We start from the raw sequence: 27,967 nt of genomic DNA on the forward strand, positions 1-27,967 counted from the left end.
TTATTTTTCATATTCAAATGGACTGAGTGTTAACATTTAACATTTTTTGCTAATTGTCGTCAAAAATTAGGCGTAAAGCAAAAATTGATATTTCATATGGTTTTATGATAGATAAGCATTATATTCCCACTCATTATATTCGTAAATTTTGAGGTTTATCCTTCGCTTTTAAGATCATTGAATTTGATTTTTATATAAAATAGTTAGATATTAGAAAATAATATGAGTTTATGTGATATTATTTTTCAGAAGATTTCATTCTATATGCCTATGAAAAGTACTCTCAAAACTAACTTTTTCCTAATTATAATTAAATCTAGAATATTGTATTATGCTTAGTATTATTTCATTTTTCTCATTCAATTTAGAATTTACAAATGTCAAAAAATTGAGAGCTGTCACTTTTGATGAATTTCTGTTTATTACAATAATTACATCAGATATTAATTACTGGACATTATGTTAGACTTGGTTCATTCAGACTTTTTTCGTGAAGTGAAATGACACAATGACGAAACCACTATATACACTGTCTTAATTCTATCGGCGCTTCGCGCCGATAGAATTGACTGAAAATTGATTTTTATTGTAGATTTTTGACATGTTCAATTTTGGTTTTATCTCCATTTATGATTAATGTGGAAATATAATTATATTTGATTTTGAATTCAATAATCTGGAAGAAAGATGATACTTTTTGTATAATTTTATATGGATTAATTGAAGATTGAATAAGAAGACCATTTCAGATATGTTAATTTATGTCTGTCACAAAATAAAAAAAAATAAAATTGAATTATGCTGATTCATAGCTGTACATAGACTCATCTGTATGAACATCTCCTTCTTCTGAGTCATTGTGCTTTGCTTGCCTCTTCTTTTTCAGAACAAAGAAAATAATGACACAAACAATTGCTATAACAATAATTAACCCGATAACGATGCCTGTTAACTTCGCAGGATTAATACTGCCATTTTTAGAACCATCCGATTCAGAAGTAGGAGCTGGTGTTGGAGTTGGAGTTTCATCTTCCGTGTATGAATCAGGTCTTGAAGCCAGAAAATGAGTTCCCAATTGTGAATTAATTATGATTGAATCTTTGTCTCTTGATCTCATTGTTTTGAATTTATAACTGAACTTGTAACCTGCATTTGTAATTTGTACTGAATATACACTAATATTATCTGGATTTGAAGCCTCGGCCAATAACTTTCTTGATGATTCTTCATTAACAATCTTCGTGCCATCAGCTTTGTAATTTTTAACTTCTATAGACTCGTTAATGACATCTCCATCCATTCTTGATCGACCTTTTCCATCAAATGATGAAAGAACAAATGAATAATTTTTCTGATTTTCAATTGTATAATTAACATTTTCCATATTTCCAATGCGTAATTCACCTCTTCCAATCAAATATAGGGTATCATCGGTGTTAAGTTTAGATACTGACACAACAATTGATTGAATACTTGCTTTACCATTAACATAAATAAAGCCACTTTCATTGAATTCAATACCAATAATGTTATTCTTAAGCAATGTATACTTTTCTCCTCCAAACATTGCATAGACATTTGTCTTTGACATTTTAGCTGGTGGTTGGAGTAAAACTGTATATCCTTTCTTGAACGCATATATACCTGCTTTCAATACATGAAGACCAGGCAATAATGCATTAATATCGCTCTCATAGTAGGGATGCGTTAAACACGCCATTTGACCGGGCGTACATTTTTTTTTGTTCGCCCAAAAATTTCGCCATTTGAGAAATTCAAAAATTAAAAATAAAATTTTAATCTTGATTTTTTTATTTTCGTGATTTTTTTGAAACTTACATAAGCGATGAAATACTTTTTTTAAGTAATCGTTTATTATATATAAATATATCTTAATAAATTTAATTCCTTAAGGTAGAGCGTGTTCAAATTTAAAATCTCATACAATATTTTCTTAATGGCGTATTTTTCTGAGGTCGCCCAAATAAAGGCGAATTCAAAATTGAGAACTCCAAGGCGTATGGCGAGTATTCAAAAAGTACGCCACTTACAAAATATTGAATGTGGATTATCAATTTTTTGGCGTGTTCAATTTCAAATTTTGATATTTATGTTTATTTTATTTAGTATAATGCTAAGAATTAAAATATAAAATTCATAGAATTTTTTCTTTGAAAATATTTTACATTTTTATTAGACCACTCCTAGACTAGTCATCAGGTTATCCTCAGATCATCCTCAGACTACTCCTTATCAGATTACTCATCATCCTCAGACTACTCCTTAGACCCCTCCTCATCAGACTACTCCTCAGATCTTCCTCATAAGACTCCTCCTCAGATCTTCCTCCTGAGACTACTCATCAGACTAGTCCTGAGACTAGTCCTCAGACTACTCCTGAAACTACTCCTCAGATTATCCGCAGACTCCTCCTCAGATTATCCTCAGACTCCTCCTCAGATTATCCTCAAACTACTCCTCGGTCTAATCCTCAGACTCCTCCTCAGATTATGCTCAGATTATCCTCAAACTCCTCAGATTATCCTCAGACTACTCCTCAAACTCCTCAGTCTAATCCTCAGACTCCTCCTCAGACTACTCCTCAAACTACTTCTCGGTCTAATCCTCAGATTATCCTCAAATTCCTTAGATTATCCTCAGACTACTCCTCAAACTCCTCAGTCTAATCCTCAGACTCCTCCTCAGATTATCCTCAAACTCCTCAGACTACTCCTCAAACTACTTCTCGGTCTAATCCTCAGACTCCTCCTCAGATTATGCTCAGATTATCCTCAAACTCCTTAGATTATCCTCAGACTACTCCTCAAACTCCTCAGTCTAATCCTCAGACTCCTCCTCAGATTATCCTCAAACTCCTCAGACTACTCCTCAAACTACTTCTCGGTCTAATCCTCAGACTCCTCCTCAGATTATGCTCAGATTATCCTCAAACTCCTTAGATTATCCTCAGACTACTCCTCAAACTCCTCAGTCTAATCCTCAGACTCCTCCTCAGACTACTCCTCAAACTACTTCTCGGTCTAATCCTCAGATTATCCTCAAATTCCTCAGATTATCCTCAGACTACTCCTCAAACTCCTCAGTCTAATCCTCAGACTCCTCCTCAGATTATCCTCAAACTCCTCAAACTACTTCTCGGTCTAATCCTCAGACTCCTCCTCAGATTATGCTCAGATTATCCTCAAACTCCTTAGATTATCCTCAGACTACTCCTCAAACTCCTCAGTCTAATCCTCAGACTCCTCCTCAGATTATCCTCAAACTCCTCAGACTACTCCTCAAACTACTTCTCGGTCTAATCCTCAGACTCCTCCTCAGATTATGCTCAGATTATCCTCAAACTCCTCAGATTATCCTCAGACTACTCCTCAAACTCCTCAGTCTAATCCTCAGACTCCTCCTCAGATTATGCTCAGATTATCCTCAGACTCCTCCTCAGATTATCCTCAAATTCCTCAGATTATCCTCAGACTACTCCTCAAACTCCTCAGTCTAATCCTCAGACTCCTCCTCAGATTATCCTCAAACTCCTCAGACTACTCCTCAAACTACTTCTCGGTCTAATCCTCAGACTCCTCCTCAGATTATGCTCAGATTATCCTCAAACTCCTCAGATTATCCTCAGACTACTCCTCAAACTCCTCAGTCTAATCCTCAGACTCCTCCTCAGATTATGCTCAGATTATCCTCAAACTCCTCAGATTATGCTCAGATTATCCTCAAACTCCTCAGATTATCCTCAGACTACTCCTCAAACTCCTCAGTCTAATCCTCAGACTCCTCCTCAGACTACTCCTCAAATTCCTCAGATTATCCTCAAACTCCTCAGTCTAATCCTCAGACTCCTCCTCAGACTACTCCTCAAACTCCTCAGATTATCCTCAAACTCCTCCTCAGATTATCCTCAGACAACTCCTGAAACTACTCATCAGACAACTCCTCAGACTACTCCTCAAACTCCTCAGACTACTCCTCAAATTCCTCAGATTATCCTCAAACTCCTCCTCAGATTATCCTCAAACTCCTCAGACTACTCCTCAAACTCCTCAGATTATCCTCAAACTCCTCAGACTACTCCTCAAATTCCTCAGATTATCCTCAAACTCCTCCTCAGATTATCCTCAGACAACTCCTGAAACTACTCATCAGACAACTCCTCAGATTATCCTCAAACTACTCAGATTATCCTCAAACTCCTCAGACTACTCCTCAAACTCCTCAGACTACTCCTCAAACTCCTCAGATTATCATCAAACTCCTCAAACTACTCCTCGGTCTAATCCTCAGACTCCTCCTCAGATTATCCTCAGATTATCACTTTACATATATATATATATCGATAACTAAATAATTACTTATTATACTTTCTTTATTTTTTTTAATTTTAAAATAATATTAATATATCTTTCTACGTTTAATGATGAAAAGAGAAAGAGGAGTAAAAAGAGGAAAGAGAAAAGAAAGAGAGAGAAAAAAAAGGACGGCGATAATTTTGTATTGTTTTGTTATTCGGCCGAATGGCGGCTACTTCGTACCCGCCATTCGGCCCCAAAAATGGCGTATTATTCTATTTTTAAACGGTCATGGCGTAAAACCGTCGCATCCCTACTCATAGTTGAACTTTTTAGAAACTAAATATTGCCGAGAATTTTCAAACACCAATAAAATTCCCAGGTAATAATTTCCGGATTGTAAATTGTGTTCAATATCTATTTGATGTGGAGTACCGCTCATGTTTTCTCGTAATAGCATCAAATTAGAACTTTCTGTAACTTGATTTGATGATATTATGTAACTTACGTTATAACTATATATATAATTTGCATCCAATTTCAGATTGACACTTAATGTTGTGAGTATAGATCTGCAATTTTCCCAAATGAACGGGGTGGATAAGATCCCATCCCTATCGTCATCCCAGTGTCAATTTTACAAAAAAATTCTTAATAAAAATTTTTATTAAAAAATTCTTATCTTTTTTCATTGAAATTTAAATAATAAAATAAATTTGGCTGTAAAAACCATCAATTATTATAATTCTTATCGAAACACATGTAGAAAAACACTTATCTTTTATACTCTTTCTATTTAAAACCTGTTTAGTTCAGTAATTAATAATAAAAATTGTGAAAATAGTGACTATTTAACTAAAAATATATTAAATGATGTAATAATGAGATATACATATATTTTTACGTAAAGTATAGTATAATCGTAAAGTCCATTGGTTCGATTCAAGGGGATTTTCACACTTTTTTCTTTTTTAAAATTTCAGAGGTTTATTTTTAAGGTTCTCGCTGGCGACCCCCCGTTCGTCGAAAAAAAATTGATTTTTGCTGGCGACCCCCAATCACCAATTTTTTTTCGACGAACGTGGGGGGTCGCCAGCGAGAACCTTAAAAAAAAACAGAATCCCAAAAAGGTGACATTTTGGGTGTATCGTCTATCCCAGGGATAGAAAAATGACTTCACCTTGGATCTATAGTTGTGAGATCCAGTTCAACAATTTCGAAATCGAACTTGAAAGTTGGAATAATTTTAATGCCTAAGTAAGTTACATATGAACGAATAGGATCGGCTTTACTTGAGATAAAAATTGTGATTTGTGTGCAAGGGTAAGATGATTTTGGATTAGGAAGAGTTAGATTGAATTCAACAGTTTCTCCAGTAGTTGATGCCAATAATATATTGTTTTGACTATTGCCAGTATAGTCTACAAAATAGAAATCACGTGCTCTATAAGCTAATCTACTTATAGATGGGGACCATTTGATTGTAACTTCATCACCTTCATGATATTCATCTTTTAAGTCTTGAATAGTGAGCTCATCAGATGCATCTGAAAATCTATTTGTATCAATGAAACATTGTACTCCTACGGAATTATTAAACTTATCAATAAATTTGAAATAAATTCTTGTTCTTGGTACCCTAACTTTTACAGAGAAAAAGTTGTTCTCATCTAAACTAGAAACTGAGAATGCATCTTCGAAAGCCTCATCACCTTCATTCTTAAATTGGACTTTCATTGTATTAAAATCACCAATATATTTGAGTTTGAAATCAAAAGGTGCTATTGAACCTGTTTCTGAAAAATAACGTGGATAATCTAACTCAATATCAGGAACTGCGCATATTTTGAGGTTTGATATTTCGCAATAATTTATTATCGATGCAGACGAATCAGTTTTAATCATTGCAAATGAAATTGTTGTTTGCTCTACAGTTTGGGTGGAAATATATACATAAACATTAAATTCATTTGTGGTACCAACTGCTTCCATTCTCACATTAAGGTCGTATTGTGAAGAACCAGCTGCTGAATCATGATTTCCTAATTTTGCTTTATATGTAACTTCGGAACTTTCAATATTATTAATGTTACATTTGAACAATAGATTATGTCCTGATCCATATGAATCTTCTGTAGCTCTACAATCAATTGAGCTTTGTGTTATTTCCGATCCTTCTTCAATTGTTAGATCAATAGGAATTACAGCTGAAGTGCTTTCAATTGGATTAGTTGCCTGTAACAATAATTTCTTTTGGCCAACAGTTACTGTACTTGGAATTATAAATGAAAGAATAAATTCATTTTCGTTTTCTGCATCTTGTGTAAGTCTCTCGATTTTAAGTATTGGTGAATTATTTATATCCAAAGGAGTTTCTTTGGTTACATCGTCCTCAAATTTATATTTAAAATAAGTATCTTGCATGCATTTTGGTTCAATACTTTCAATTTTCAGTAACATTCTTGAACCAGCTTTGTAAGTATGTGTACTACTAATGTCAGAAATTGAATTGATAAACAGTCCTGCTGCAACAATAGTAATATCAAAAGTTTTTGAGACAACAATTTTATTTTGCATAATTGCTGCAAAAGTAACTTGCGATATGTCTTTATAGTTTTCTGAGACATATTTAATTTGATTATTCAATTGAACGGAATAGCTATGGGGAGTATCAGCAATTAATTCAACGTTATAGTCCTCTGCGAACATAGAACTGCCACCCAATTTTGCAACAGTTTTGAAATCATAACCATATATAGCATTGTGTGTTATCTGTAATGTTCCTTTAATTCCACCTGTTGATGATAATGGTAAGTATTTTTTGTTATAATTAATATCAACGTATATATATTGAATTTCCTCTCTGGAAAATTCACCACATTGACGGAAAATAAGTTCAATATAATTTGTTGATCCATCAACTGTTAATTGAATACTAAATTCGATAATTTTTTTTGAATTTCCATATGGTTTAAAAGCTTGAATAGCTCCATTGTAAGAAAATTTCAGTTCATCTGCATCAACTTCATTTTCAAATGTAACTCTACCTGTAATAACTTCTTGGTTTTGGAAAAAGTATCTCATATACACCTTTTCTTTGTTTGTTAATATAACACTTTCGCTTCTGAGATCTGGTACTATTCTAACATTTGTAAATTCTGTGTAATTTAAAATCTCTGATGTTGTAGCATCTGTCATAATAAAAGTTACTTTATCTTGAATTTTTGTTAAATATCTTGATATATTTAATCGACCTGTTGGAAAATAAATAAAATTTCTAAGTGGACCATCGTATTCATTGATGTATGTATAATGTTGTAAATTTGATGAATATGAACCCACCTTATAATATACTTTAAAATGAGGAACTGAAGGATTGCAATATACATTGAAAGTTGGAGGATTAAGTGAATTAAATTTGAAACTGCTATCTGTTATTTCCGCAAAAATTCTGTCAGGTTGTGGATGTGGAATAATATGAATAGGCATTGTGAATGTATCGCTAACAATATCTGTTTCTCCATCAATTATATGAACACGAAATAGTAAATAATGATCGCCAAATGTTAAAGTTTTTGGTATGAAAAAGTAATTTATGCCATTTAAACTATTAACTATAATTTTGTTATCTGTAAACGAATTCTCGCTTCCATTTGGACTGTCTGCAATGGCTGCTTCATATTCTTTATTTCCTTTTCCATAGTAAGTCAAATCAAATTTGATAATATTTATAGAATATGGTAGCCATTTGCCTAGAAATGGCTGCCGATTATAAGTTTCAATAGATGATATTATTGGCTTCCCATTACACCTGATTGTTTGTGAAAATACGTTGTGTGTTGATTCATATAAGGCCATAGAAGTGAATTCTTCTTTTTGTGTAATATTGAATTTCAAAATATTTGGGCCTATAAAGGTGGCTGTTACTTTTGTACTTAAAAAAATGCTGCTTGTCTTCGCCCTAATGATATTTCATAAGTATTTTCTGGAGATAGCCCGGAACAAGTTAGTGAATTCTCTTCGTCAAACTTGAGAAGGGATGTAATTTGCTCGCATTGAATTTCGTGGCGACTAAATATAGGTAGAAAAAGCAAAAACATTTATTCCTAAAAAAGGGAAAAAATTGAATTAGTTTCAATTTAAAATCAATGAAATTGAGAAACTCTCATTATAATATAAAATCAAAGAAACTGGAAAACTTGAAGAATTCAAAAAAATTTTACACCATAGAAAAATTCAGAATTGAGATGTTAAAAAAATAATAATAATAAAAAACGCCTTCCCGATCACTATCCAAAAGAAATTAGAGGAGCGTTAGTTTCGGAAGTTCTCAATTTAAAAAAAATTTGGAAGTGTAATGAGAGATTAATATTTTGAAGAATAGCTTTGCAGTATCATCTAAGTTAAGTTATTTATTTTTTATTCCTAAATCTTTCGAAAAACGAGTGACTAAAAACTACTTTTTTGCATTTTTCTTTTTCAAAGTATCGATTCCAAATTGCCAATCGTTTCTCCATTATTTTCATCCTTTTTTTGTAATAATTAGAAGCTTGATCTTGGTTAGGATCATGATTTGGGAAAACGACAAAATCTTGTGGAAAAATGACCGTGTTTAAAGAATGTGAGTAATTGCTTATATTTGAATTGATCATGATTGTTTATCTATCTTCTATTTCTATTTTACTTGATTTAACAATTAAATATCATATTTTTAATATAATATCTTTCAAAAAAATTTTCAGTAATTATTTCATGTCCGTGCATGTTTTGATTTCTGAATGAATTGTATAATTTATTCAACTTCTTTTAAAGAATCGTTTTTTTTACAATGGAAATAATGTTTCAATGGTTTTATCATATGCTGTTTTTATTGTCATGTATTTCAATGATTTTGTAATAGATAAGGATGCTGTTTTGCGAATAGTGTCACTTTGATAGCACTAATTTAAGGGAGATTGTGTACGAAGTAATAGCTTATATAGGATATTTGGATAAAGTTGTTAGTATAACTTTTTTTTTCATTTAAGGGTGCACTTACCACATTCTGACATGCAATCAAAAAATCAATATATCTTTAGTTTAATAGCAAAAAAGTATAGCAGCCATATTATGTTATATAGGGTGTCCAAAGGTGTGTTTAGCACAAACCTGAATACTGCGAATAGAAATAAACAAGTTACATATATATAAAGTTTATTTAAATATAATCACCATTGGATTCAATCACGCGTTCGCAGCGATCGATCCAGGCTTGAAAGACACGCTTTAAATCATCATGAGAAAATTGCTCAAATTGCTCTCTTACAAAATTTTCAAGATCATCTGGACTCGCGAATTCGCGTCCTTCAGCTCTCTTTTTTAGCGTGCCGAATAAATAAAAGTCAGAGGGTGCAATATCAGGTGAATAAATTGGGTTTGGAACAACTTTGACATTGTTTTCCACCAAGTAATTCATTACCTTATGACTTTTGTGAACTCTTGAATTATCAAAATGAATTGCAAACTTTTGTTTTTGTTGTTTGGATTTCTCAAACTCATCAGAATTGATAATTTGAGTAAGAACATTGTCAATTAGATACTGAGCATTCATCGTATTAGGTTTTTGAAGAATATCAATTGCGATGATGCCATTCACGCCCCAAAAAACCGACAACATCATCATTGGTGTGTCAATTTTTTTCTTCGGGAATGTTTGCGGATTTTCATCCTTCGGGATCCACATGATTTTGGCTTCTGTTGCATATTGAAACCAAGACTCGTCCCCTGTTACTAAAAAGCGAAACTTCTTGGATTGATACGCACCCAATATAGAGAGGAGCTCTTTCGAAGATTGGACTCTAGATTTTTTTTGAACTGAATTAAGGTTGTGCGGAACCCAACGTGTATACGCTAGTTTGTAGTTCAAATAATTGTGCAGATAATAACTGACTGTTGTACGTGGTATCTTTGTCATCTCCTCTATCCTTCTGAGTGATGCTCTTGGGTCTTCATCTAGCGCTTGAAGAATTGCTTTGATTTTTCTTTGATCCGGCGATTTTTTGTCAATTTTTATGATGGGCGCCTTTTTGTTCATGAAGTGATACATCCGAACATGATACGTTACAGTGGAATAGCTAGGAGCATCCATACCGAAGCATTTTACCAATGTCTCGTAGATTTTTTTACAGTCTTTGCATTTTTTTGCAAGAGCGAGGATGTTTTCTTTATGATTCATTAAAAAAATGAAAAAAATCCCGCCAAAATTTCCCGCGAAACTGCCTCTTGTCTCAAAATTCATTTTATATCCCGGCATGGCGCCAAAATACAACTTACTCATCATATACATATATTCATATTTTTTATTATATATTTATAATCAGCATATATCTCCTTTAATAGTCTCATATAGAGCGCTGTGCTAAACGCACCTTTGGACACCCTATATGTAATGATTTATATTTACATTCTTCTGACCAAAAATATTAACTTTTGACCTTAGAATATTGTGATAGAAATCTTCCGTGTCAAAAAACTTGAGAGAATATCAGAAAGTGGTCAGTACACCCTTAAGTTTTGTGAAAATTGCATTTTGTATTACAAAAGTTAATATTTTTGGTCAGAAGAATGTGCAAAAAAAACTGAGAGAATGTCAGAATGTAGTAAGTCCACTTTTAAAAAATGTAAAAATTATTGAAATTTAAGTATATGAAAAAAAAAACTGAAAATGAATTAAACTGCATTGGCTCTATCGAATGACTCGTCTTCATGAACATCTCCTTCTTCTGAGTCATTTCTTTTTGCCTGTTTCTTCTTTTTCATCACAAAGAAGACGATAACACAAACAATTACGATAATAACTATTACCGCCACGACTGCAGCAATGAGTGCTGTATTACCACCTTTGTTGCCTGGTGTAGGAGATGATTCTTGTACTTTGACTGCATCAGGTTCTGAAGCCATATTATGGGTTCCGAATTTCGAATTAATTATGATTCTTTCTTTATCATTTGAATTTGTTGTTTTGAAATTATAACTGAACTTGTATTCATCATTATAATTTTTCATTGAATAAATGTCAATATTGTCTGGCTGTGAAGAACCAGCCAATAACTTTCTTGATGGCTGTGAATTAACTATTTTTGTACCATCTGCATTGTATCTTACGAGTTCCAATGCGTCTTCATCGATATCTCCATCCAAAGATGATTGGCCTTTTCCATCAAATGATGAAAGAACAAATAAATAATTTTTAGCACTTTCCATATTAAAATCAACATTTTCCATATTTCCAGCACTAAATTCGCCATTTCCAATCATAATTACAGAATCATCGTTCTTAATACTGGATATTGACATGACAATACAGTTAATATTAGCACTACCATTGACATAAATGACACCACTTTCGTTGAAATTAATGCCAATAGTATTATTCTTGAAAAATGTGAACTGATTATTTCCGAACTTTGCGTATACATGAGTATTTGAATTTTCAGCCATTGGCTGGAGTATTACTGTGTAGCCTTGCTTAGCCGAGTAACCGCCATCAGTCAATGTTCGGCGACCAATTGATAATGCAGACAATGATTTCTCAAAGTCGATTTCTTTTGAAACAAAAGGTTCTTGGTTTTCATCATTTTCAAATTCTAGTTTAATTCCAATGTAATAATGTCCGGGTTTTGAATCATGACTAATATCTAATTGCTGCTCTGTTTCTGTAGCTTTTTCTTGTAGTTTTGTGAAGCTGGATCTTGCAGAAACTTTGCTAGTAGATACTACATATTTGATTGTGTAATTAGAACGATAATTATAATCCAATTTCAGATTCACACGTATATTTGTAGTATTCATTTCAATGATATCGAAATCAAACTTGTAAGTTGGAAAAATTTTGATTGCGATATATCTAGGATATGAATCTATTTCATTTCCTGTAATTAATTCATATAAAGCGAGAAGTGTCACAGGGGAAGATGATTTCGGATTAGGAAGAGTGATTGATACATCAATAGTATTTTCTGAAGTTGATCCCAAAAATACGGGATTATTAGTTAGTATACCTAAGTCGTGTACTGAGGCACTGCGCGCCTCCGTACACCACTTAACCTTAAATATTTACAAAACCGTTAACGTATATTTTACAACACAAACGACAACACTAACTTAACCTTAAATATTTACAAACCGCCAACCACTAATGACTTCATTAATGTAAAAATAAACGTTCTCACTTACAAAAGTATTGCAACTCCTCCCATTGCTGTGCTTCACATAACAGCTCATAATCTTCTGACTCACTTTCTTCTTCATATAGGTCAAAGTCACTGTCAAAATAAATGTTAGTAAGTTTTGACAAAGCTAATGAAACACGTTTACCGTTTGTATCGTATGCTTGTATAAACTTTCCATTCTTCATTCCTTCATAAACGCTCAAACTAACTTTACCCTTTCTCCCTCGTATCTGATAGAATGTATTTTCACGAGGAACGAAGAACAAATTCTTGAACTCATGACCGTTGTAGTTTGTTATCTCAATAGTTTTCGTCATTTATATAAAAATAAACTTAAAAATTAATGATATCACCACCCTCACACGTATGAAAACATAGCGCAAAAATAAATTTAGGGTAGAAGGGTAGATCTAACCTCATTTCTACCCTCATTTCTAACCTTGTTGAATTCATTGCTTTATAACTCTCTTCCTTTCTCCAACTCTTCTAACTTCTTCTTAAGTTCAGCAATGTTGTCCTCATGAAGTTTAATCTTCCTTAATATACCTTCTCTATCTAATGGTTGCTTTATCTTTCTAAACTGAACTCTACCATCCTTCATAGTATGAATGTAAAAACCTTCTGGAATAGTTCCTGATTTAATGTATTCTACCAAAAACTTTTGTTTCATTGCTTCAGTGACTTTAGTCGTCATTTCAATCAAATAAAATTTTAATATTAAATAAAAATAACGTTATTTTTTCAGTAAGGAAACGCAGGAGTTTTACGATTTATTTGAGGAGTAGGTTCTGGTTTAAATGTTGGAGTCGGTTTAGGAGTTGACTTTTGAACAGGAGTTTGTACTTCCATAGGTTCAGGAGTCATTGAAGGTTTTGCTTGTGAAGGTGTTGGAGTTTGTTTAACTTCAGCTACTTCAGTATTATTTACAACATTTGCTTTATTTCTTTTCAACATCATAACTGCTCCTGCTGTAGCTAGCAAACCTAGTGGGAGACCATATTTATATAAGGACTTGACCAAATGCTATTTTTGACAGGAGCTGGTGGAACACCTAACCTTGGTGAGACTGCTCTTTGCCATTGTGCAGCTCGTAAGAAATATTCAATAGGTGCTCCATAATCGTTTGGTAAAGTTTGTTTCATAGATGGTGAAGGTTCGCGAGAGCTTGATGAAGAACTCATTTATAAGCTTTAAAAATAAACGTTCATCCTTTATTCCTCACTGTCGTCCGTGCTAAGTTATAGTCATCTAATCTTATTATGGGGATGCCTGACTGTCTTACCTGAATGGCAAAGCAACAATCCCTCATAAATCCAATAAGTGGCTTTGGTACGTTTTCAGTTGCTAGTTCAATAGGTCCTTTAACAGACAATTTGTATGTTATTGGAGCAGTAGATGTTTGACCTTGCTGGAAGCAAAAGTCCACTTCTGTTGGAAAACCACATAAGAAATGTGTGTTGTCATAGCTATCCCATTTATGTTCCACACTACCATCATCCACCAATGACCTCATAACATCTTCATTAAATCCTATCATATCATTGTTTGTATTGCAGCGTTCGCAACCATTTCATAAAATACAGGTCCATATGATTTTTCAGGTTCTGCAGGCATATTTCCATAAGCTCCCATGGAAAGCTGAAGATATTTAAACTTAGGGTTCTCAAAATTAACATAATAGTTGTCTTTCTTTCTAAATAGTGCCCAAATACTTTTAACATTAATAGGCGTATAAGCTGCTGTAAATGTTGCACTTGAACTATCTGTATTCTTTGAGAATGAACCGTCCATAGGAATCCAATCCATAACTTTAACAGGAAAACATAAAGCCTCGTTTGTATAATGTTCTACAAGTTCTGTATAAATGTTAGGGTCTAAAGAGAATGACTTTGGATGAATGAAACATTCATTAAAATCCATCTTTGTTCGAAATAGTTGCTGGTTACAGTTGTAATAGTAACTGTTCCACTAGCTTCTACTGCCTTCGTTATCATAGTGAATGGTTCATTCCATGGAACAAATTTATTTGTCGGTGGATTTGAATCTGAAGCAAATGCAACTTTAAGAGTTGGATTGAAAGCAATGATATCATTTACAGATATAGATGTGCATTGTAAGGCGTCGCTACTGAACTTTACTTTAAGCTGAATGTTTCCTGCAAAAGCTGGAATAAATCGAATAGCTTCTAATGGAAGGAATCTTCTAACAGGAATTCTTAAACGAAGCTTAAAATCAAATGATTTTCCTGCTGTAATTGGACCACTAACAATTTGTCCTGTTCTGCATGTTCCCGAATGACTCCATACATCTTCATGTCGAGTCTTTGAGAAAACATCTACTTTCTTTATTTGTTCGGTAGTTTGTGAGTTTGAAGTTATATATGCTTCTTCTCTTGCGTTGTCTTGAGAATATACGATACGACCATTTGCAAGGATTTGATATCCAGCAACTGCATAGAAAGCGTCATCGAAACCAATCCAAAATCCTGGTGGGTTTGTTTTATTGGAACCTGAACCAATTTCTTTATCTACAATAAATTGACCTTCCATTTTATACGTAATGAATGTATTGTAAAGGTCCAACATATTTTCACCAGGAGGTGAGAGATTGAATGTTACCCATGTGTTATCTTTAGCAGTTCCAGGTTGTGATGGAATCTTTGCGTCAGAATATTTTCTATTAGTGTCACCAATTTGAACTGCATTGTCTATGATATCGAAATATGAGCGAATCTGATGAATATGCTCTGCTGGAGTAAATTCGTTTAACTGTTCGTTCTGCATGTATTTACTTCAGATAAAAATATCTATTTACTTCATTATTCTCACTCTTCTTCTTGGCATTCGTGGTGGAAGTTGTTTCTTGACATTTTCAATGAACTGTACATTCTCTTTTGTCTCAACTTCTTTCACTGGTGGGTCAGGGTTCTTTGACTCGGTTTGTTTTTCAATGAAATTCACGAACTTTGCAATAAGCTCTTGGTTCGTTATTGAAAGTACATCTGGCTTCTTTTCTTCTGGTTCTATTGACTTTTCAGTTTGAATAGAAGGTTTTATATGGGCTTCGTGGACTTCACCCTTGCCATACACCTTAATGTTGTCGCTTTCTGCATTCGCTAATGGAACCTTTCTTTTTCTTACGTATATTTTACCATCTTTACTCTGACTTACGTAATAGAAAGGATGTTGTATTCCTCTTGCGTCATTTAATATAATAGACTCTCGCTCTGATTTTGACAAGCTCATTTTACATCGGTTAAAGTTTTAATTTTGTTTTTTATCTGCAGTCAAATGACTCAGACAAGCTCTACGGACAAGACCCAAGGGGTCATAGATGTTGAAGCATTGAAGAAAGAAATTCGTGAGCAAATTTTATCCGAACTGAAGGAACAAAAACAAGAACAAAAGCCAGAGAGACCAAAGAGAAAACTTAGTGAAAAACAACTGCTGCATTAGCTGCTGGAAGACAAAGAACCCACGTTTGCTGGCGAAGAAAGCTAGAGAGAAGAAGCAAAGGAAGAACAAAAGCTAAAGAAGCTGAAGCAAAGAAAGAGTAAATGGTTTATTTTTATCCGAATTAAATGTATAGACAAATACCTTTAACTGTTGCGTTCAGTAGTGAAAACCCTGACGTCAAAATAAAGGGGAACAGAGTAACGTTTAAGTTTCCAACAGACTGGATTGTGAACATAAATGAAGAGAAGTACATTGGCATAACATCTATGTATATAACACGTGCTTTCAGAAAGGTTGACTTTATACTTCAAGTCGAGATAGAAAATGACGAACAGTCTTTAAGCGCCCAAAACATTCACATATACAAATACTTTAAAGACGATACAACATTGTTGCAATGTATGATTTCATTTAATGAGATGTTCGAGAAAAAGTTCAACATTGAAGTACAAACTTTACAGCCTTTACGTGAGTTTCTTGCACAACTGAAAGAAGAAGGTAGTCAGCCACAACTTATAGACTTTCATTATGAATTTAATGAAAATGAAGATGGAACTCATGACTGTCAGTTTGTTATATATTCACCATTCAATGAAGTCGCTAAAGAGAAAGAAAATCCATTACGTATAAGTTTCAAATCTCTGAACCCAATGAAGATTTCAAGAATGTTTTCAATTATGATGCAATGCTTCCGAGGAAAAATGAATTTTCAAAGATTGTAACACCTGGCATTTGGGATAGAAAGCAAGCTATATTATATTCAAACTTAAGTAAGGGAGTTGAAAATGAGTTCATTGGTCATACAAGAACTTCACCACTTCCTAACCCTAAATACTATAAATTAACTGGCTTCAATCGTGAGTTTTGGATAGACATGTTCTCCACTCATGACCATAACTGCCCAGTGTTCTTACCTCCAGACCATAAGGACTGTCTCTACATTGAAGCACAACTCTTAAACTCTACCATCGCAGTATTGTAAATGACCACATGGGCTTCGCCCTTGCCGCTAGTTTTATTTTTATCACGAATGACCTCATTGCTGACAAAAATAAATGACCTCATTATTTTTCTCATTCATGACCTCAGAACTTAAGCTTTCTTATGAATGAAGTCTTAGTCTGAATAGAAAAGTTAAACTTCTCTTCAAAGCAAGGTTGACATGACTTACATAAGTCAAATCCAATCTCTTGACCGTCATAAAGTGCTTTGTAAAGTTTCATTAAACTGAACTCAGAGTCTTTGTCATATGTTCCTTGCGGAACCATTAAACCTTTATCTTCATCATAGAAACACTGAACAGAGTCAGGAAACATTTCATTAGCGGTTAAAGCAATAACATCTTGCTTCACGCCTTTCATTCTGCAGTGAAATGCAACTTCATTTAAATCATTCGTGAGTAAGTCTATGTAAGTCTTCTTTCCACAAAATATTGACTTGTATGCTAAACTTTGTTTTCCAGGTGTTATTTCTGCAAAGTCGCTATGAAATTGACCAAGGTTTTTACCAATGAGAACTCTTCCATAACGTTTCTCAAACTCTTCAGCTAAACGAGGGATATCTTCATTGTAGAGATGCATACTGTTGGTATCGCTATAAAAGATGTCCATTCCTAAGTCTTCAGCAGTACAGAATACTTCACACATTATTCTCTTCGACATTGATAGAATATTTACACCAAGTGGACAGAAGTTAAAGTGTCTGCAAATGCTTTTCGTTAGCTTGAAAATAGTTTTATCTGAACCATCCAATCCTTCGAACTTCACTATATGGTTGTAGTTTCTGATGGCATATCTTATAGCATCTTTGTCATCTACTATGGTTATTTTTGACTCAATAGGAGATAGAATAGTTTTGCCATAAATACTGTTCAGAATGAGCTTTATATTTTCTTGCAAAGGATTTCCTTCTTTCTTATACTTTAACCTTAACTCAAACAACTTCTTTACTTCATCTCTTATTCTAATATCTCTGTTTCCATCGTAATAGTATCCTTGCAACACTTCACATTTGACACCTTGATATTTTATGAGGTCTTGTAATGTTATATGGTCAACATACATGAGACAGCAAGTGTTTGAACTTCTGGGAACGTTAAGTTCTGGATTTAGTTCAGGGTCACAAACTATTAAAGGAAAGTGTCTATGTATTCCAATCTCTGTTATCTTAATGAGAACAAAGAAGCCAGACATAAACTTTTCACCAATGGGTTCCTTTTGGTCATCATCGAATAAATGTCTCATGAGATACTCTGTGCTTAACATCTCATCCTTCAATACTTTTGGAATTCCTTCTAAAGTATAAAGTCTTGCTATAGCTGAGGGATATAATGAAACAGCATCGAAGTCAGCAATGAGTTTCTTTTCGCTCTTTTGTTTCATGTTATCTGACAGCATACATCTTCCACCTTGAATGCATCTCGAAATAAATTCTCTTGGTTTATTTGAGAGGTCATATAAATTTCCATTCGGGAAGTACACTCTGTTCTCAAATAATTTGTTAGCAATAGAACAAATACTAACGTAGTCATATACGTTTAAATCAAATTCTTTCAATATGTCATTGCGGAACTTAACAAAACCTTCTCTTAAAATTCTTACATCTTGTTTGCAATAGAATGTGCTATATTTTTCTAAGTCGAAGTGGTTCTCATCTATTCTGCAACCTTTGATGGAATCTATGTTTTTCATGAATGTATCTGCATCCCGGATAAACTTACATGCTTCAGAAATGACACCAGTTCTGTTGTCATTTGCTAACAAAACACTGCTGTAGTAGTTGTATGGAAATACTTCTTTCGGTCCTGTTTGTAAGTTAAACATAGCAGGAAATAGTTTAAGCTTCTTATTTATAACACTGTAAGAGTCTTTTATAATAATTGTCCTTCCTTTATATAAGCCAGTTATTTGCATTGTTCGTGAACCTTTAATGATGGGAGTTCCTTTCACTTCTGTCATGTGTCTTAAGATGAAGTTTATATCATAACTGAGGTTATGGAAATATATTAAACTCTTGTTAGGAAGTCGTTCCAAAAATTCTGTTGCACAGTTCTGACCCCAAATGCTTTCACTCACTGAACCATCTTCACTGTCATAACAGATGTTAAAAGCTTTATGAAAGCCATCCGTACTACACTCAAAATCAGCAAAGAAAACGTGCTCAGGAATGAACTTGCACTTATTTTTATTTACTTCTTTTGACTCTGCTTTCTTCTTCAGTTGTACACAATACTTTGGAGCATATGTCAAATCTTTAAATGGTGCAAGGTTCTGTTTATATAAGTCAGTCGTATATGTGAAAAGTTCTCCATAAGAAATAGGTTCGAAATATTTGCACTCCCACAATGTTTTCATAACATCCCATAACGGTGTTGTTCTATCATAACGAACTACATATTTATCTTCTCTCTTTGTATAAATCTTCATTTGTTTTTCAATGTTCATTCCACCACACTCCTTCAAGATTTCTATATAGTTGCGAATGAAATATGTTGTCATTGGTAATCTTTCGTTTAGCATGTAGTGGTCTTCAACAAGAAGTAAGTCAATAGTTCTAACAGTTTCACATTCTTTTGGTATGTATCTCTTTATTTCATTATGTCTTGAGTCATTGAAATAACCAATGGTAACATTAAATGCTATACCTGTTGAATCGGAAATTTCTTGTACTTTACTTTGAGGAAAGTCTCTAACACGAATGACTTCTCTCATGTGGTCAATAGTTTCTTCATTTACTCCAGCCTGAATGCAAGCATAAACGAAACAATTGTCTTCTGTCATAAGTGTTGCAGTTCTTTTGTTCAGTTCATTGAAGATTTGGTAGCGTTCAAGATTTATAGGTAATGTGCAAAGATACTTCCAGAACTGACCGCTTCTCTTCTTATAAAACTTCTTTTCACCATTATCTTTCCAAAAGCTTTCTATAAGTGCTGGGTTTCCTGTTTGCTTAAGAGCTTCCAAAATGGCTTTCTGGTCATTTGTCAGTGTGCTTTCATCTCTATATGGTCTCTTTTTTGGTTTGCCTTTCTTAACATCTGACATCGTTAAGCCTTCATATTCAGTTAAATCATACATCTTTATTTCAGTAAGATTCTTTATGTTTGTCAAGAAGAAGTCATAGTGCATTTCAACAATACCTGCGGCATTTGCTTCTATCTCTGATATAAAGTTCTCCTTCAAGAGCTGATGTAGTAATGTTCCAATATTATTGAGGTTTAACGTAGAACATTCATACTTTCCACCAAGTTTATAACATACCATCCATCTTTGTTGGGAGTTTATTTTAATCGTCTCTAAGAGTCTCATGAAAACCTTACCGAAATGTTTGTGTAAATAGTCTCTGTTTGGTTCATCTAAAGCTTCGATGTTAAAGTCAATGAGTCTATTGCCAGACTTCACATTTCTCTTCCTATTCTCTTCATCTTTCTTTAACCATCTCTCACCTTCTTTTGGTTTGTCGTCAATGGAACGAATGACATCGTTAGCTTTGCGAACTTGTTCTATAGCACTTTTAAACATCTCTCTTCTCTGTTGTTTCAGTGTGTCGTCTCTTCTTCTTGTTTCACCAACGTTTGCATTTGTTATGTCAAACATTTCTCTTCTTACTTCATGAGGTATTGAACGTCTATGATATAAGTCAATAGCAACGTCATTTAAAGGAAATGCTCTTGCATTTATGAACTCATGAATTCTATCATAAGTTATTTCACCATTGTAGTCATTGAGGATGTCAGCGAGTGCCTTTTTGTTTGTTGCGTAATGCTTTGCAACATCTATATTAGCTTCTGTAAGAAGTTGTTTTATTTCCGAGTGTTCTAACTTAGACAACTTCCGATACATCTTTAGTAGGAAATAAAAAAATTTCTTAGAAAAAAATTAGCTTAGATTTTTTAAGGCTAGTTTTAAAATATTTCGAACTTTTTATTATAATGAAACACATGCAAGATTGCAAGTTCTTTTCATACAATGCTCTCGCTAATGCCATCAAGAATGAGTTCAATAATGCTTCAAATGTTAATGTTATCTTTAACAAGAAGTTTGTGAAAGAATCTAAGTTTGGTCAGTATGTCAGACCATTAGCTATCGTCATTGACCGCAAACGTTATACTTCACAAGAGTTAGCAGTAGTTTTGAAACAAAAGAGTTTCTTCGTGAATGTCAAAGATACTCATTATACTGTCATAAAGAACTCTAACATTGACTTCTTCAGTATTGCTATGAATCTTTCCGAACAGAAAGAATATAAGAAAGGTGAAACAAATGTGAAATATTATCCTTCATCTCTGAAGACAATAACGAACAAAGATGTTATACAGAAATTCTTACCAAAGGTTGAAGAAGCTTCTATTGACATTGACGAAGGAAGTGAAATGGTTGAAGAAATAGACCCTGAAGCTATTTAAGCAAAAATATATTTTTGAATAACTGAAAGTGTCACCACGTCACCATGTGCTACCAGGTTAATTAACTTCTTTTAAAAATGATGACAACATGACATTTTGACAACAGTCCAGGAAATAAATTTTATCATTAATGTTTACGTTAATGTTTTTCATTGAAATCGGTAAGTTTTCATTAACTTTTTCATTAAATTTTGTCAAAGTGCAAATCTTCACTTCGTCAAAAAGTTAATGTTTTTGGTTAAATTTTGTCAAAGTGCAAATCTTCACTTCGTCAAAAAGTTAATGTTTTTCATTAAATTTTGTCAAAGTGCAAATCTTCACTTCGTCAAAAAGTTAATGTTTTTGGTTAAATTTTGTCAAAGTGCAAATCTTCACTTCGTCAAAAAGTTAATGTTTTTCATTAAATTTTGTCAAAGTGCAAATCTTCACTTCGTCAAAAAGTTAATGTTTTTCATTGAAATCGGTAAGTTTTCATTCTTCCTCTTTGAAGTTGTCGAAATATTCTGTTATTTTTTCCTTCAGTAATGTTAAGTCTTCTTTAAATGTAAGTATTGTGCAACCTTTGATGTCATAGTGTGTTTGAGGAAGAGTATTTTTGACAATTTTCTTTATTTGCTCATTCGGTGTCATTGAAATCGGTAAGTTTTCATTAACTTTTTCATTAAATTTTGTCAAAGTGCAAATCTTCACTTCGTCAAAAAGTTAATGTTTTTGGTTAAATTTTGTCAAAGTGCAAATCTTCACTTCGTCAAAAAGTTAATGTTTTTCATTAAATTTTGTCAAAGTGCAAATCTTCACTTCGTCAAAAAGTTAATGTTTTTGGTTAAATTTTGTCAAAGTGCAAATCTTCACTTCGTCAAAAAGTTAATGTTTTTCATTAAATTTTGTCAAAGTGCAAATCTTCACTTCGTCAAAAAATTAATGTTTTTGGTTAAATTTTGTCAAAGTGCAAATCTTCACTTCGTCAAAAAGTTAATGTTTTTCATTAAATTTTGTCAAAGTGCAAATCTTCACTTCGTCAAAAAGTTAATGTTTTTCATTGAAATCGGTAAGTTTTCATTCTTCCTCTTTGAAGTTGTCGAAATATTCTGTTATTTTTTCCTTCAGTAATGTTAAGTCTTCTTTAAATGTAAGTATTGTGCAACCTTTGATGTCATAGTGTGTTTGAGGAAGAGTATTTTTGACAATTTTCTTTATTTGCTCATTCGGTGTCATTGAAATCGGTAAGTTTTCACGATAGAACCAGTTTCTATCAGATTTATATATCTTAGCTAAGTCATAAAAGCTCTTGTTGTTTCTTCTCACTAAATGCAACATAACCATATCTTTATCTTCTTCTTTCTCCAACTCTTCAGCGTAAATCATATACTTATAACTCTTTTCCTTTCCTTTTGGTACTGAACGTGGTATTCTTTTCTGTATGCTTTTGTCTTTGGATTCAATGACTTCATCTTTTGCTTGAAGTTTCTTTTCCATCTCTCCACGTTCTGCTTTATATAGTTCATCTAACATCATGAAAATATAACAAGCATAACGAGGTGAAGCCCACATTGCTACAGCGTTTACTAAAAGTCTATGAACATAATAACCTTTCAAACCAGGAGCCAAATTCTTGCGATTTTCGTACGGAATCTCTTCTCTCGGTTTTCCGAGGGAAGCAATCATATGAGGAAATTCTTCTAAAAGTTCTTTTGTCTGTTGGTTTTCAAACCAATGATATGCTTGCTTTGTAGAACGAAGAGCATTCATTATACTTTGCATTTGGTACATGTCATCTTTGACCGAACGAATGAGGCGAAGTTGTTTGTTATATTGTATGTATTCGTATTCTTCATTTATGGCTTCATGAACGATAGCAGTTGTTGTGTTCTCTAATGTTGACATTACTGTCTTTACATACAAAATAAAAAAATAAATAAAAATAAAACTAACTTTATTTTTCTGTGTTAAAGAAATGTTAAAAATTCAGGGTTACATATGTGAAAAGAAGTCACGAACAAATGAAGGTCATAAGATTCAGCACATAATTCTGAATTGAATGGTGTGTCATACATGTCAAACCGTCAAGAATTGAAGGAGATACGAGGCTATAAAGATTTTGGATATTTTCTGACACACACCCGAGGGAAAAGTGACAAAACACAACGATAGAAAAGTGACAAAATGAGAGAAAGTTGTTCCCCGACCAAAATGCAATCATGTTGAAAAAGTGACATTTGTAAAGTTGGACGATAGGATTTCCTGAAAAAGTGCAAGATTTGTCTTGAAAAAATACAAGATTTGTCTTGAAAAAATACAAGACTTGTTCTGAAAAAATACAAGACTTGTTCTGAAAAAATACAAGACTTGTCTTGAATCAGGACAATTGTTCTCAAATTTGAGAACTTTACAAGAAAAACTGACTAAAAAGTGCAAGTCTTGTCCTGATTCAGAACAAGATTTGTCTTGAAAAAATACAAGACTTGTTCTGAAAAAATACAAGACTTGTTCTGAAAAAATACAAGACTTGTTCTGAAAAAATACAAGACTTGTCGAAACAATAAGAATTACCGAAAAAGTGACAAAACATCAAAAACAGGGAGGAGGTCTCAATTTTTATTACTTATATTATTTTACAATATTTATATAAATACTCTTTAGAATATATTTTACTATAAAATTATACCTCAAATTCAAATATTTAAAATATTATTTACATAATTATCTCAAAATTATATTTTTATATATTATTTTTCATATGTATAAATCATATAATCTATATCTATGCAAATCTCATCTAATTTTTTTGAAACAAACCGCTACCATTTTATAATGGTCCATCTTAAATTCATCATAAATTCTGGTACATGTTAGTACCAGAGTCTTCAAATCTCAAACACTCTGGTACTAACATGTACCAGACGCGAGTTTCCAATGCCCTCGTACGATTTTCTATTCAGATCTTCTTGAATGAGAAGGTCTTCATAGAAACTCGTACGAGGGCTTCTCTTTTAAATACTCTGGTACCTGCTGGTATCGGAGTCGACTTTACAGCCCTTTCCCCAATTTTGAAGCTGGGGAAAGTTTTCAAGCAATGAAAGGGAAGCTCTCGCTATGAGGTGAAAATCTAGAATTTTTACCTCATAGCGAGTAATCCTTTGTTAATTGCTTGAAAACTTTCTTCAAATTATCAAAATTTCGAGGAAAGTTTCCTTGCTTCAAAGTAGAGATGGAGCCCTTTGAGCCACTGCATATAGGTCAGTAACTCAAAATACTCCATCTCTACTAGAAATCGCCAAAATTTGGGTCGCAATCTTTGAAATGCGACGCAAGTTTGGGCAATTTCGCGAGGGACTTGCTCCATTTGGTGCATAGATTCACACTCTATGCACCAGATGGAACAATTCTTTCGCTGACAGCGGGAAACTTTGTCTGAATAGTTTAACATTCAGACACAAGTTTTCCGCTGTCAGAGAGGAATGGAAGGGTAAGAGGTATATATTCATAATGTATACCGCTTACTCTTCTATTCCCTCAAGAAAGTTCAAAAACTTGGGTGCAATCAGTTCTGATTGCACCCAAGTTTTTGAACTTTATATAAGGAATTGTTGGCTATGATGTACTGATCATGAATCAGTACATCATAGCCAACAATTCCTTCGCAAACAGTGGGAAACTTTGTCTGAATAGTTTAACATTCAGACAAAGTTTCCCGCTGTCAGGGAGGGAATTAGAGGGTGGGAGATATATAGATAGACTATAAATCTCTCACCCTTTAATTCCCTCAAGAAAGTTCAAAAACTTGGAAAATGCTGAAGAAAAACTTTCTCAAATAAATGAGAAGATACAAAATTCAATTACATATTTAAGATCGTTTGAAATTCCAAATGAATTGTTAGATACGTATATGTTAGAAATTAATGAATTTTGTTATAATTCTCCGGGTTATATTTTAGAACATTTCGAAGAATTTTTGGAGGATTTCAAAAAAAAAAAAAAAAAAAAAAAAAAAAAAGGTAGTGGGGCTTCCAGGCACTTCGTGCCTTCTAGCCCTGATGTTGATGTTTAGTATAAATGAAGTTTTTATTCGGAAAATTGTTAGTCTTCTGGGTCGAAAACATTATATATAATGTGTCGCTTTTCACAAATTATATATGTTTTCATGTTTTGTCAAGACTTCTTCGTAAATGTTTTGTCAAGACTTCTTCGTAAATGTTTTGTCAAGACTTCTTCGTAAATGTTTTGTCAAACATGAACGTAAATGTTTTGTCAAGACTTCTTCGTAAATGTTTTGTCAAGACTTCTTCGTAAATGTTTTGTCAAGACTTCTTCGTACATGTTTTGTCAAGACTTCTTCGTAAATGTTTTGTCAAGACTTCTTCGTAAATGTTTTGTCAAGACTTCTTCGTAAATGTTTTGTCAAGACTTCTTCGTAAATGTTTTGTCAAGACTTTTCGTAAATGTTTTGTCAAGACTTCTTCGTAAATGTTTTGTCAAGACTTCTTCGTAAATGTTTTGTCAAGACTTCTTCGTAAATGTTTTGTCAAGACTTCTTCGTAAATGTTTTGTCAAACATGAACGTAAATGTTTTGTCAAACTTCTTCGTAAAATCAGACAAAAAATAATGTTTAGGTGAAGAGGTGAGATTTCACACTGTTTTTTTTCACCCTAATTTTTCACCCTCTTTGAATTTTCATGAATTTTAACACCAAAAATAATGTTTAGGTGAAGAGGTGAGATTTCACCTGTTTTTTCACCTAATTTTTCACCCTCTTGAATTTTCATGAATTTTACACCAAAAATAATGTTTAGGTGAAGAGGTGAGATGATTCACCTGTTTTTTCACCTAATTTTTCACCCTCTTGAATTTTCATGAATTTTACAACAAAAATAATGTTTAGGTGAAGAGGTGAGATTTTCACCTGTTTTTTCACCTAATTTTTCACCCTCTTGAATTTTCATGAATTTACACCAAAAATAATGTTTAGGTGAAGAGGTGAGATTTCACCTGTTTTTTCACCTAATTTTTCACCCTCTTGAATTTTCATGAATTTTACACCAAAAAATAATGTTTAGGTGAAGAGGTGAGATTTCACCTGTTTTTTCACCTAATTTTTCACCCTCTTTGAATTTTCATGAAATTTACACCAAAAATATACTACTAGGGTCATTTACGAAGAAAATCTCAACAAAGTCTTTACGATGAAATCTTGACAAACATAGACAAGAAGTTCATGAGAAATTAGATGAAGAAGTCTTAACAAAGTCTTTACGAAGAAATTCATGAAAATTCAAGAGGTGAGAAATGAGGTGAAAAAAGAGGTGAAATCTCACCTCTTCACCTAAAATATATTTTTGGGTCATTTACACTCATTTACGAAGAAATCTCAACAAAGTCTTTACGAAGAAGTCACAATAAACATCTGTCAAAAGCCTCTTTTTAACTTCACTTAAAATGCCACGTAAGCTACGTAAGAATATACGTAAGAGGAAGAGAGCATTGAAACATCCAATAGTAAAACTAACACCACAACAACAGTTGCAACAACAAATTATGAATGACCCCACTATGTTGCAACAAATGTCAAGCAACCCTATGCTTTTAAACCGAGTTATTGGTGCACAGAGTGGAGGTTTAAGAGCGGCACTTTTAGCGAAAATGGCAGGCTATGGTGGAGCTGCAGGACGAACAGCTTATAACCTCAAAGTCAAATGAATTTGAGTTCACTCAAAAATCAAATAGCAGATGTCAAAAAGTCAAACATAGACATACAGAAACAAATAAGTGAAAACGAAAAGAAACTAGAATATGACAGACACACAAAGAAACTCAATGAGTTAAACGTAGAGAAAAAGAAGAAAGAAGAACAACTGAAAGAACTAAGTACAGAGGAATATGCGAAAAAAGTGTCAGAAAAAGCAGCAGAAGTAGCAAAAATGGAACAAGATGTTATAAATTTGAAAAAAACCATACTACTCAATATAAAGTACTGAAAGATGAAGAAATAAAACAAAAAGCCCTGAAGACATATATGGATAGCGATGAGTATAAAAAAGAAGTTGAAGCAAATGTAAAGGCAGAAAAACTTTTACAGTTGCAAAACCAAACCGTACAGTATGAAAACTTAGCACAAGAAAGTAAAAATAACGACGCAGCCATGCAAAAGGCAATGAAAAGCGCAGAATATATAAAAGCTAATAATGACTGGTTAGATGCCCAAGCCAACGCTAAAGCAGCCCAACTTATAGGGTCAATAAGGACAAAAATACAAGCGGATGAAGACAGTTCAAATGAAGCTTTAACAAATGCTGACTTTAAGAACGCCTTCGAAGCTCTTCATAGTAAGGTGAAACAAGTGAACGACTTCTCATCTGGAAAGAAACTGAAGTCTGAAGGTTTCGACAAAGAGTTAAAAGAAGTAGCACAAAATATGACGAAAATAACAGATGCAGCAACGAGACAGGCAGTTCAAAGTGCCTATGACGCCGTTAGAGCAACTGTTGTGAAAAGTCAAGAAAAAGAGTTACAACAGACCAAAACAGACCTAGTAAATGCTTTCTTAAAAACGAAAATCAGTAGGACATTACGCTGCAGATGGAACATATGTG

At 33.3% G+C, this 27,967-nt stretch overlaps 16 protein-coding genes and 2 pseudogenes across 18 annotated transcripts, besides 15 other annotated features; 7 read left to right on the top strand and 11 right to left on the bottom strand.

Moving 5' to 3' along the window:
- Positions 1–388: 388 nt before the first annotated feature.
- Positions 389–425: a mobile genetic element.
- Positions 389–425: a terminal%2Cinverted (terminal inverted repeat of Banshee-A3 transposon ID:TVAGG3_0149830).
- Positions 426–796: 371 nt separating this feature from the next.
- Positions 797–1,720, bottom strand: TVAGG3_0149840 (glycoprotein 38 family; the record flags this gene model as incomplete). The annotated part of the gene is made up of 1 exon (XM_001330083.1): positions 797–1,720. One exon carries the CDS (start codon positions 1,718–1,720, stop codon positions 797–799), a length of 924 nt encoding a protein of 307 aa, XP_001330118.1.
- Positions 1,721–2,203: 483 nt separating this feature from the next.
- Positions 2,204–2,687, top strand: TVAGG3_0149850 (uncharacterized protein; the record flags this gene model as incomplete). Its single annotated transcript, XM_001330084.1, has 1 exon — positions 2,511–2,687. The coding sequence occupies one exon, from the start codon at positions 2,511–2,513 to the stop codon at positions 2,685–2,687; it is 177 nt and encodes a 58-aa protein (XP_001330119.1).
- A 90-nt stretch (positions 2,688–2,777) lies between these two features.
- On the top strand, positions 2,778–2,960 carry TVAGG3_0149860 (uncharacterized protein; the record flags this gene model as incomplete). Its single annotated transcript, XM_001330085.1, has 1 exon — positions 2,778–2,960. One exon carries the CDS (start codon positions 2,778–2,780, stop codon positions 2,958–2,960), a length of 183 nt encoding a protein of 60 aa, XP_001330120.1.
- Positions 2,961–3,187: 227 nt separating this feature from the next.
- On the top strand, positions 3,188–3,517 carry TVAGG3_0149870 (uncharacterized protein; the record flags this gene model as incomplete). Its single annotated transcript, XM_001330086.1, has 1 exon — positions 3,188–3,517. One exon carries the CDS (start codon positions 3,188–3,190, stop codon positions 3,515–3,517), a length of 330 nt encoding a protein of 109 aa, XP_001330121.1.
- Positions 3,518–3,725: 208 nt separating this feature from the next.
- On the top strand, positions 3,726–4,157 carry TVAGG3_0149880 (uncharacterized protein; the record flags this gene model as incomplete). Its single annotated transcript, XM_001330087.1, has 1 exon — positions 3,726–4,157. One exon carries the CDS (start codon positions 3,726–3,728, stop codon positions 4,155–4,157), a length of 432 nt encoding a protein of 143 aa, XP_001330122.1.
- A 1,332-nt stretch (positions 4,158–5,489) lies between these two features.
- Positions 5,490–7,802, bottom strand: TVAGG3_0149890 (uncharacterized protein; the record flags this gene model as incomplete). The annotated part of the gene is made up of 1 exon (XM_001330088.1): positions 5,490–7,802. The coding sequence occupies one exon, from the start codon at positions 7,800–7,802 to the stop codon at positions 5,490–5,492; it is 2,313 nt and encodes a 770-aa protein (XP_001330123.1).
- A 1,533-nt stretch (positions 7,803–9,335) lies between these two features.
- Positions 9,336–9,364: a mobile genetic element.
- Positions 9,336–9,364: a terminal%2Cinverted (terminal inverted repeat of tvBac_53III transposon ID:TVAGG3_0149900).
- Positions 9,365–9,430: 66 nt separating this feature from the next.
- Positions 9,431–9,458: a terminal%2Cinverted (terminal inverted repeat of Mariner transposon ID:TVAGG3_0149910).
- Positions 9,431–10,734: a mobile genetic element.
- On the bottom strand, positions 9,511–10,638 carry TVAGG3_0149920 (Mariner transposase; the record flags this gene model as incomplete). The annotated part of the gene is made up of 1 exon (XM_051224600.1): positions 9,511–10,638. One exon carries the CDS (start codon positions 10,636–10,638, stop codon positions 9,511–9,513), a length of 1,128 nt encoding a protein of 375 aa, XP_051109586.1.
- Positions 10,707–10,734: a terminal%2Cinverted (terminal inverted repeat of Mariner transposon ID:TVAGG3_0149910).
- Positions 10,735–10,829: 95 nt separating this feature from the next.
- Positions 10,830–10,862: a mobile genetic element.
- Positions 10,830–10,862: a terminal%2Cinverted (terminal inverted repeat of tvBac_53III transposon ID:TVAGG3_0149930).
- Positions 10,863–11,021: 159 nt separating this feature from the next.
- TVAGG3_0149940 (glycoprotein 38 family) lies at positions 11,022–12,143 on the bottom strand (the record flags this gene model as incomplete). Its single annotated transcript, XM_001330089.1, has 1 exon — positions 11,022–12,143. The coding sequence occupies one exon, from the start codon at positions 12,141–12,143 to the stop codon at positions 11,022–11,024; it is 1,122 nt and encodes a 373-aa protein (XP_001330124.1).
- A 263-nt stretch (positions 12,144–12,406) lies between these two features.
- Positions 12,407–12,519: a terminal%2Cinverted (terminal inverted repeat of Maverick-1B transposon ID:TVAGG3_0149950).
- Positions 12,407–23,263: a mobile genetic element.
- Positions 12,520–12,840, bottom strand: TVAGG3_0149960 (uncharacterized protein; the record flags this gene model as incomplete). The annotated part of the gene is made up of 1 exon (XM_001330090.1): positions 12,520–12,840. One exon carries the CDS (start codon positions 12,838–12,840, stop codon positions 12,520–12,522), a length of 321 nt encoding a protein of 106 aa, XP_001330125.1.
- Positions 12,981–13,217, bottom strand: TVAGG3_0149970 (uncharacterized protein; the record flags this gene model as incomplete). The annotated part of the gene is made up of 1 exon (XM_001330091.1): positions 12,981–13,217. One exon carries the CDS (start codon positions 13,215–13,217, stop codon positions 12,981–12,983), a length of 237 nt encoding a protein of 78 aa, XP_001330126.1.
- Positions 13,265–14,036, bottom strand: TVAGG3_0149980 (annotated as a pseudogene). Its single transcript has one exon. A coding segment is annotated over exon 1 (772 nt).
- TVAGG3_0149990 (uncharacterized protein) lies at positions 15,334–15,768 on the bottom strand (the record flags this gene model as incomplete). Its single annotated transcript, XM_051224601.1, has 1 exon — positions 15,334–15,768. One exon carries the CDS (start codon positions 15,766–15,768, stop codon positions 15,334–15,336), a length of 435 nt encoding a protein of 144 aa, XP_051109587.1.
- TVAGG3_0150000 lies at positions 15,814–16,079 on the top strand (annotated as a pseudogene). Its single transcript has one exon. A coding segment is annotated over exon 1 (266 nt).
- Positions 17,064–19,757, bottom strand: TVAGG3_0150010 (organellar and viral DNA polymerase type B; the record flags this gene model as incomplete). Its single annotated transcript, XM_051224602.1, has 1 exon — positions 17,064–19,757. The coding sequence occupies one exon, from the start codon at positions 19,755–19,757 to the stop codon at positions 17,064–17,066; it is 2,694 nt and encodes an 897-aa protein (XP_051109588.1).
- Positions 19,879–20,816, bottom strand: TVAGG3_0150020 (organellar and viral DNA polymerase type B; the record flags this gene model as incomplete). The annotated part of the gene is made up of 1 exon (XM_051224603.1): positions 19,879–20,816. A coding segment is annotated over one exon (938 nt), but the record flags the coding sequence as incomplete, so codon positions are not given.
- Positions 20,906–21,379, top strand: TVAGG3_0150030 (uncharacterized protein; the record flags this gene model as incomplete). Its single annotated transcript, XM_051224604.1, has 1 exon — positions 20,906–21,379. The coding sequence occupies one exon, from the start codon at positions 20,906–20,908 to the stop codon at positions 21,377–21,379; it is 474 nt and encodes a 157-aa protein (XP_051109590.1).
- TVAGG3_0150040 (KilA, N-terminal/APSES-type HTH, DNA-binding family) lies at positions 22,436–23,263 on the bottom strand (the record flags this gene model as incomplete). Its single annotated transcript, XM_051224605.1, has 1 exon — positions 22,436–23,263. One exon carries the CDS (start codon positions 23,261–23,263, stop codon positions 22,436–22,438), a length of 828 nt encoding a protein of 275 aa, XP_051109591.1.
- Positions 23,264–23,912: 649 nt separating this feature from the next.
- Positions 23,913–23,940: a terminal%2Cinverted (terminal inverted repeat of MuDR-2_TvMULE3 transposon ID:TVAGG3_0150050).
- Positions 23,913–25,357: a mobile genetic element.
- On the top strand, positions 24,226–24,456 carry TVAGG3_0150060 (uncharacterized protein; the record flags this gene model as incomplete). The annotated part of the gene is made up of 1 exon (XM_051224606.1): positions 24,226–24,456. The coding sequence occupies one exon, from the start codon at positions 24,226–24,228 to the stop codon at positions 24,454–24,456; it is 231 nt and encodes a 76-aa protein (XP_051109592.1).
- Positions 25,344–25,447: a mobile genetic element.
- Positions 25,344–25,447: a terminal%2Cinverted (terminal inverted repeat of Maverick-3 transposon ID:TVAGG3_0150070).
- Positions 25,448–27,967: the final 2,520 nt, after the last annotated feature.

Source organism: Trichomonas vaginalis, chromosome IV (genome assembly GCF_026262505.1).
Source record: "Trichomonas vaginalis G3 chromosome IV, whole genome shotgun sequence".
NCBI lineage: Eukaryota > Parabasalia > Trichomonadida > Trichomonadidae > Trichomonas > Trichomonas vaginalis.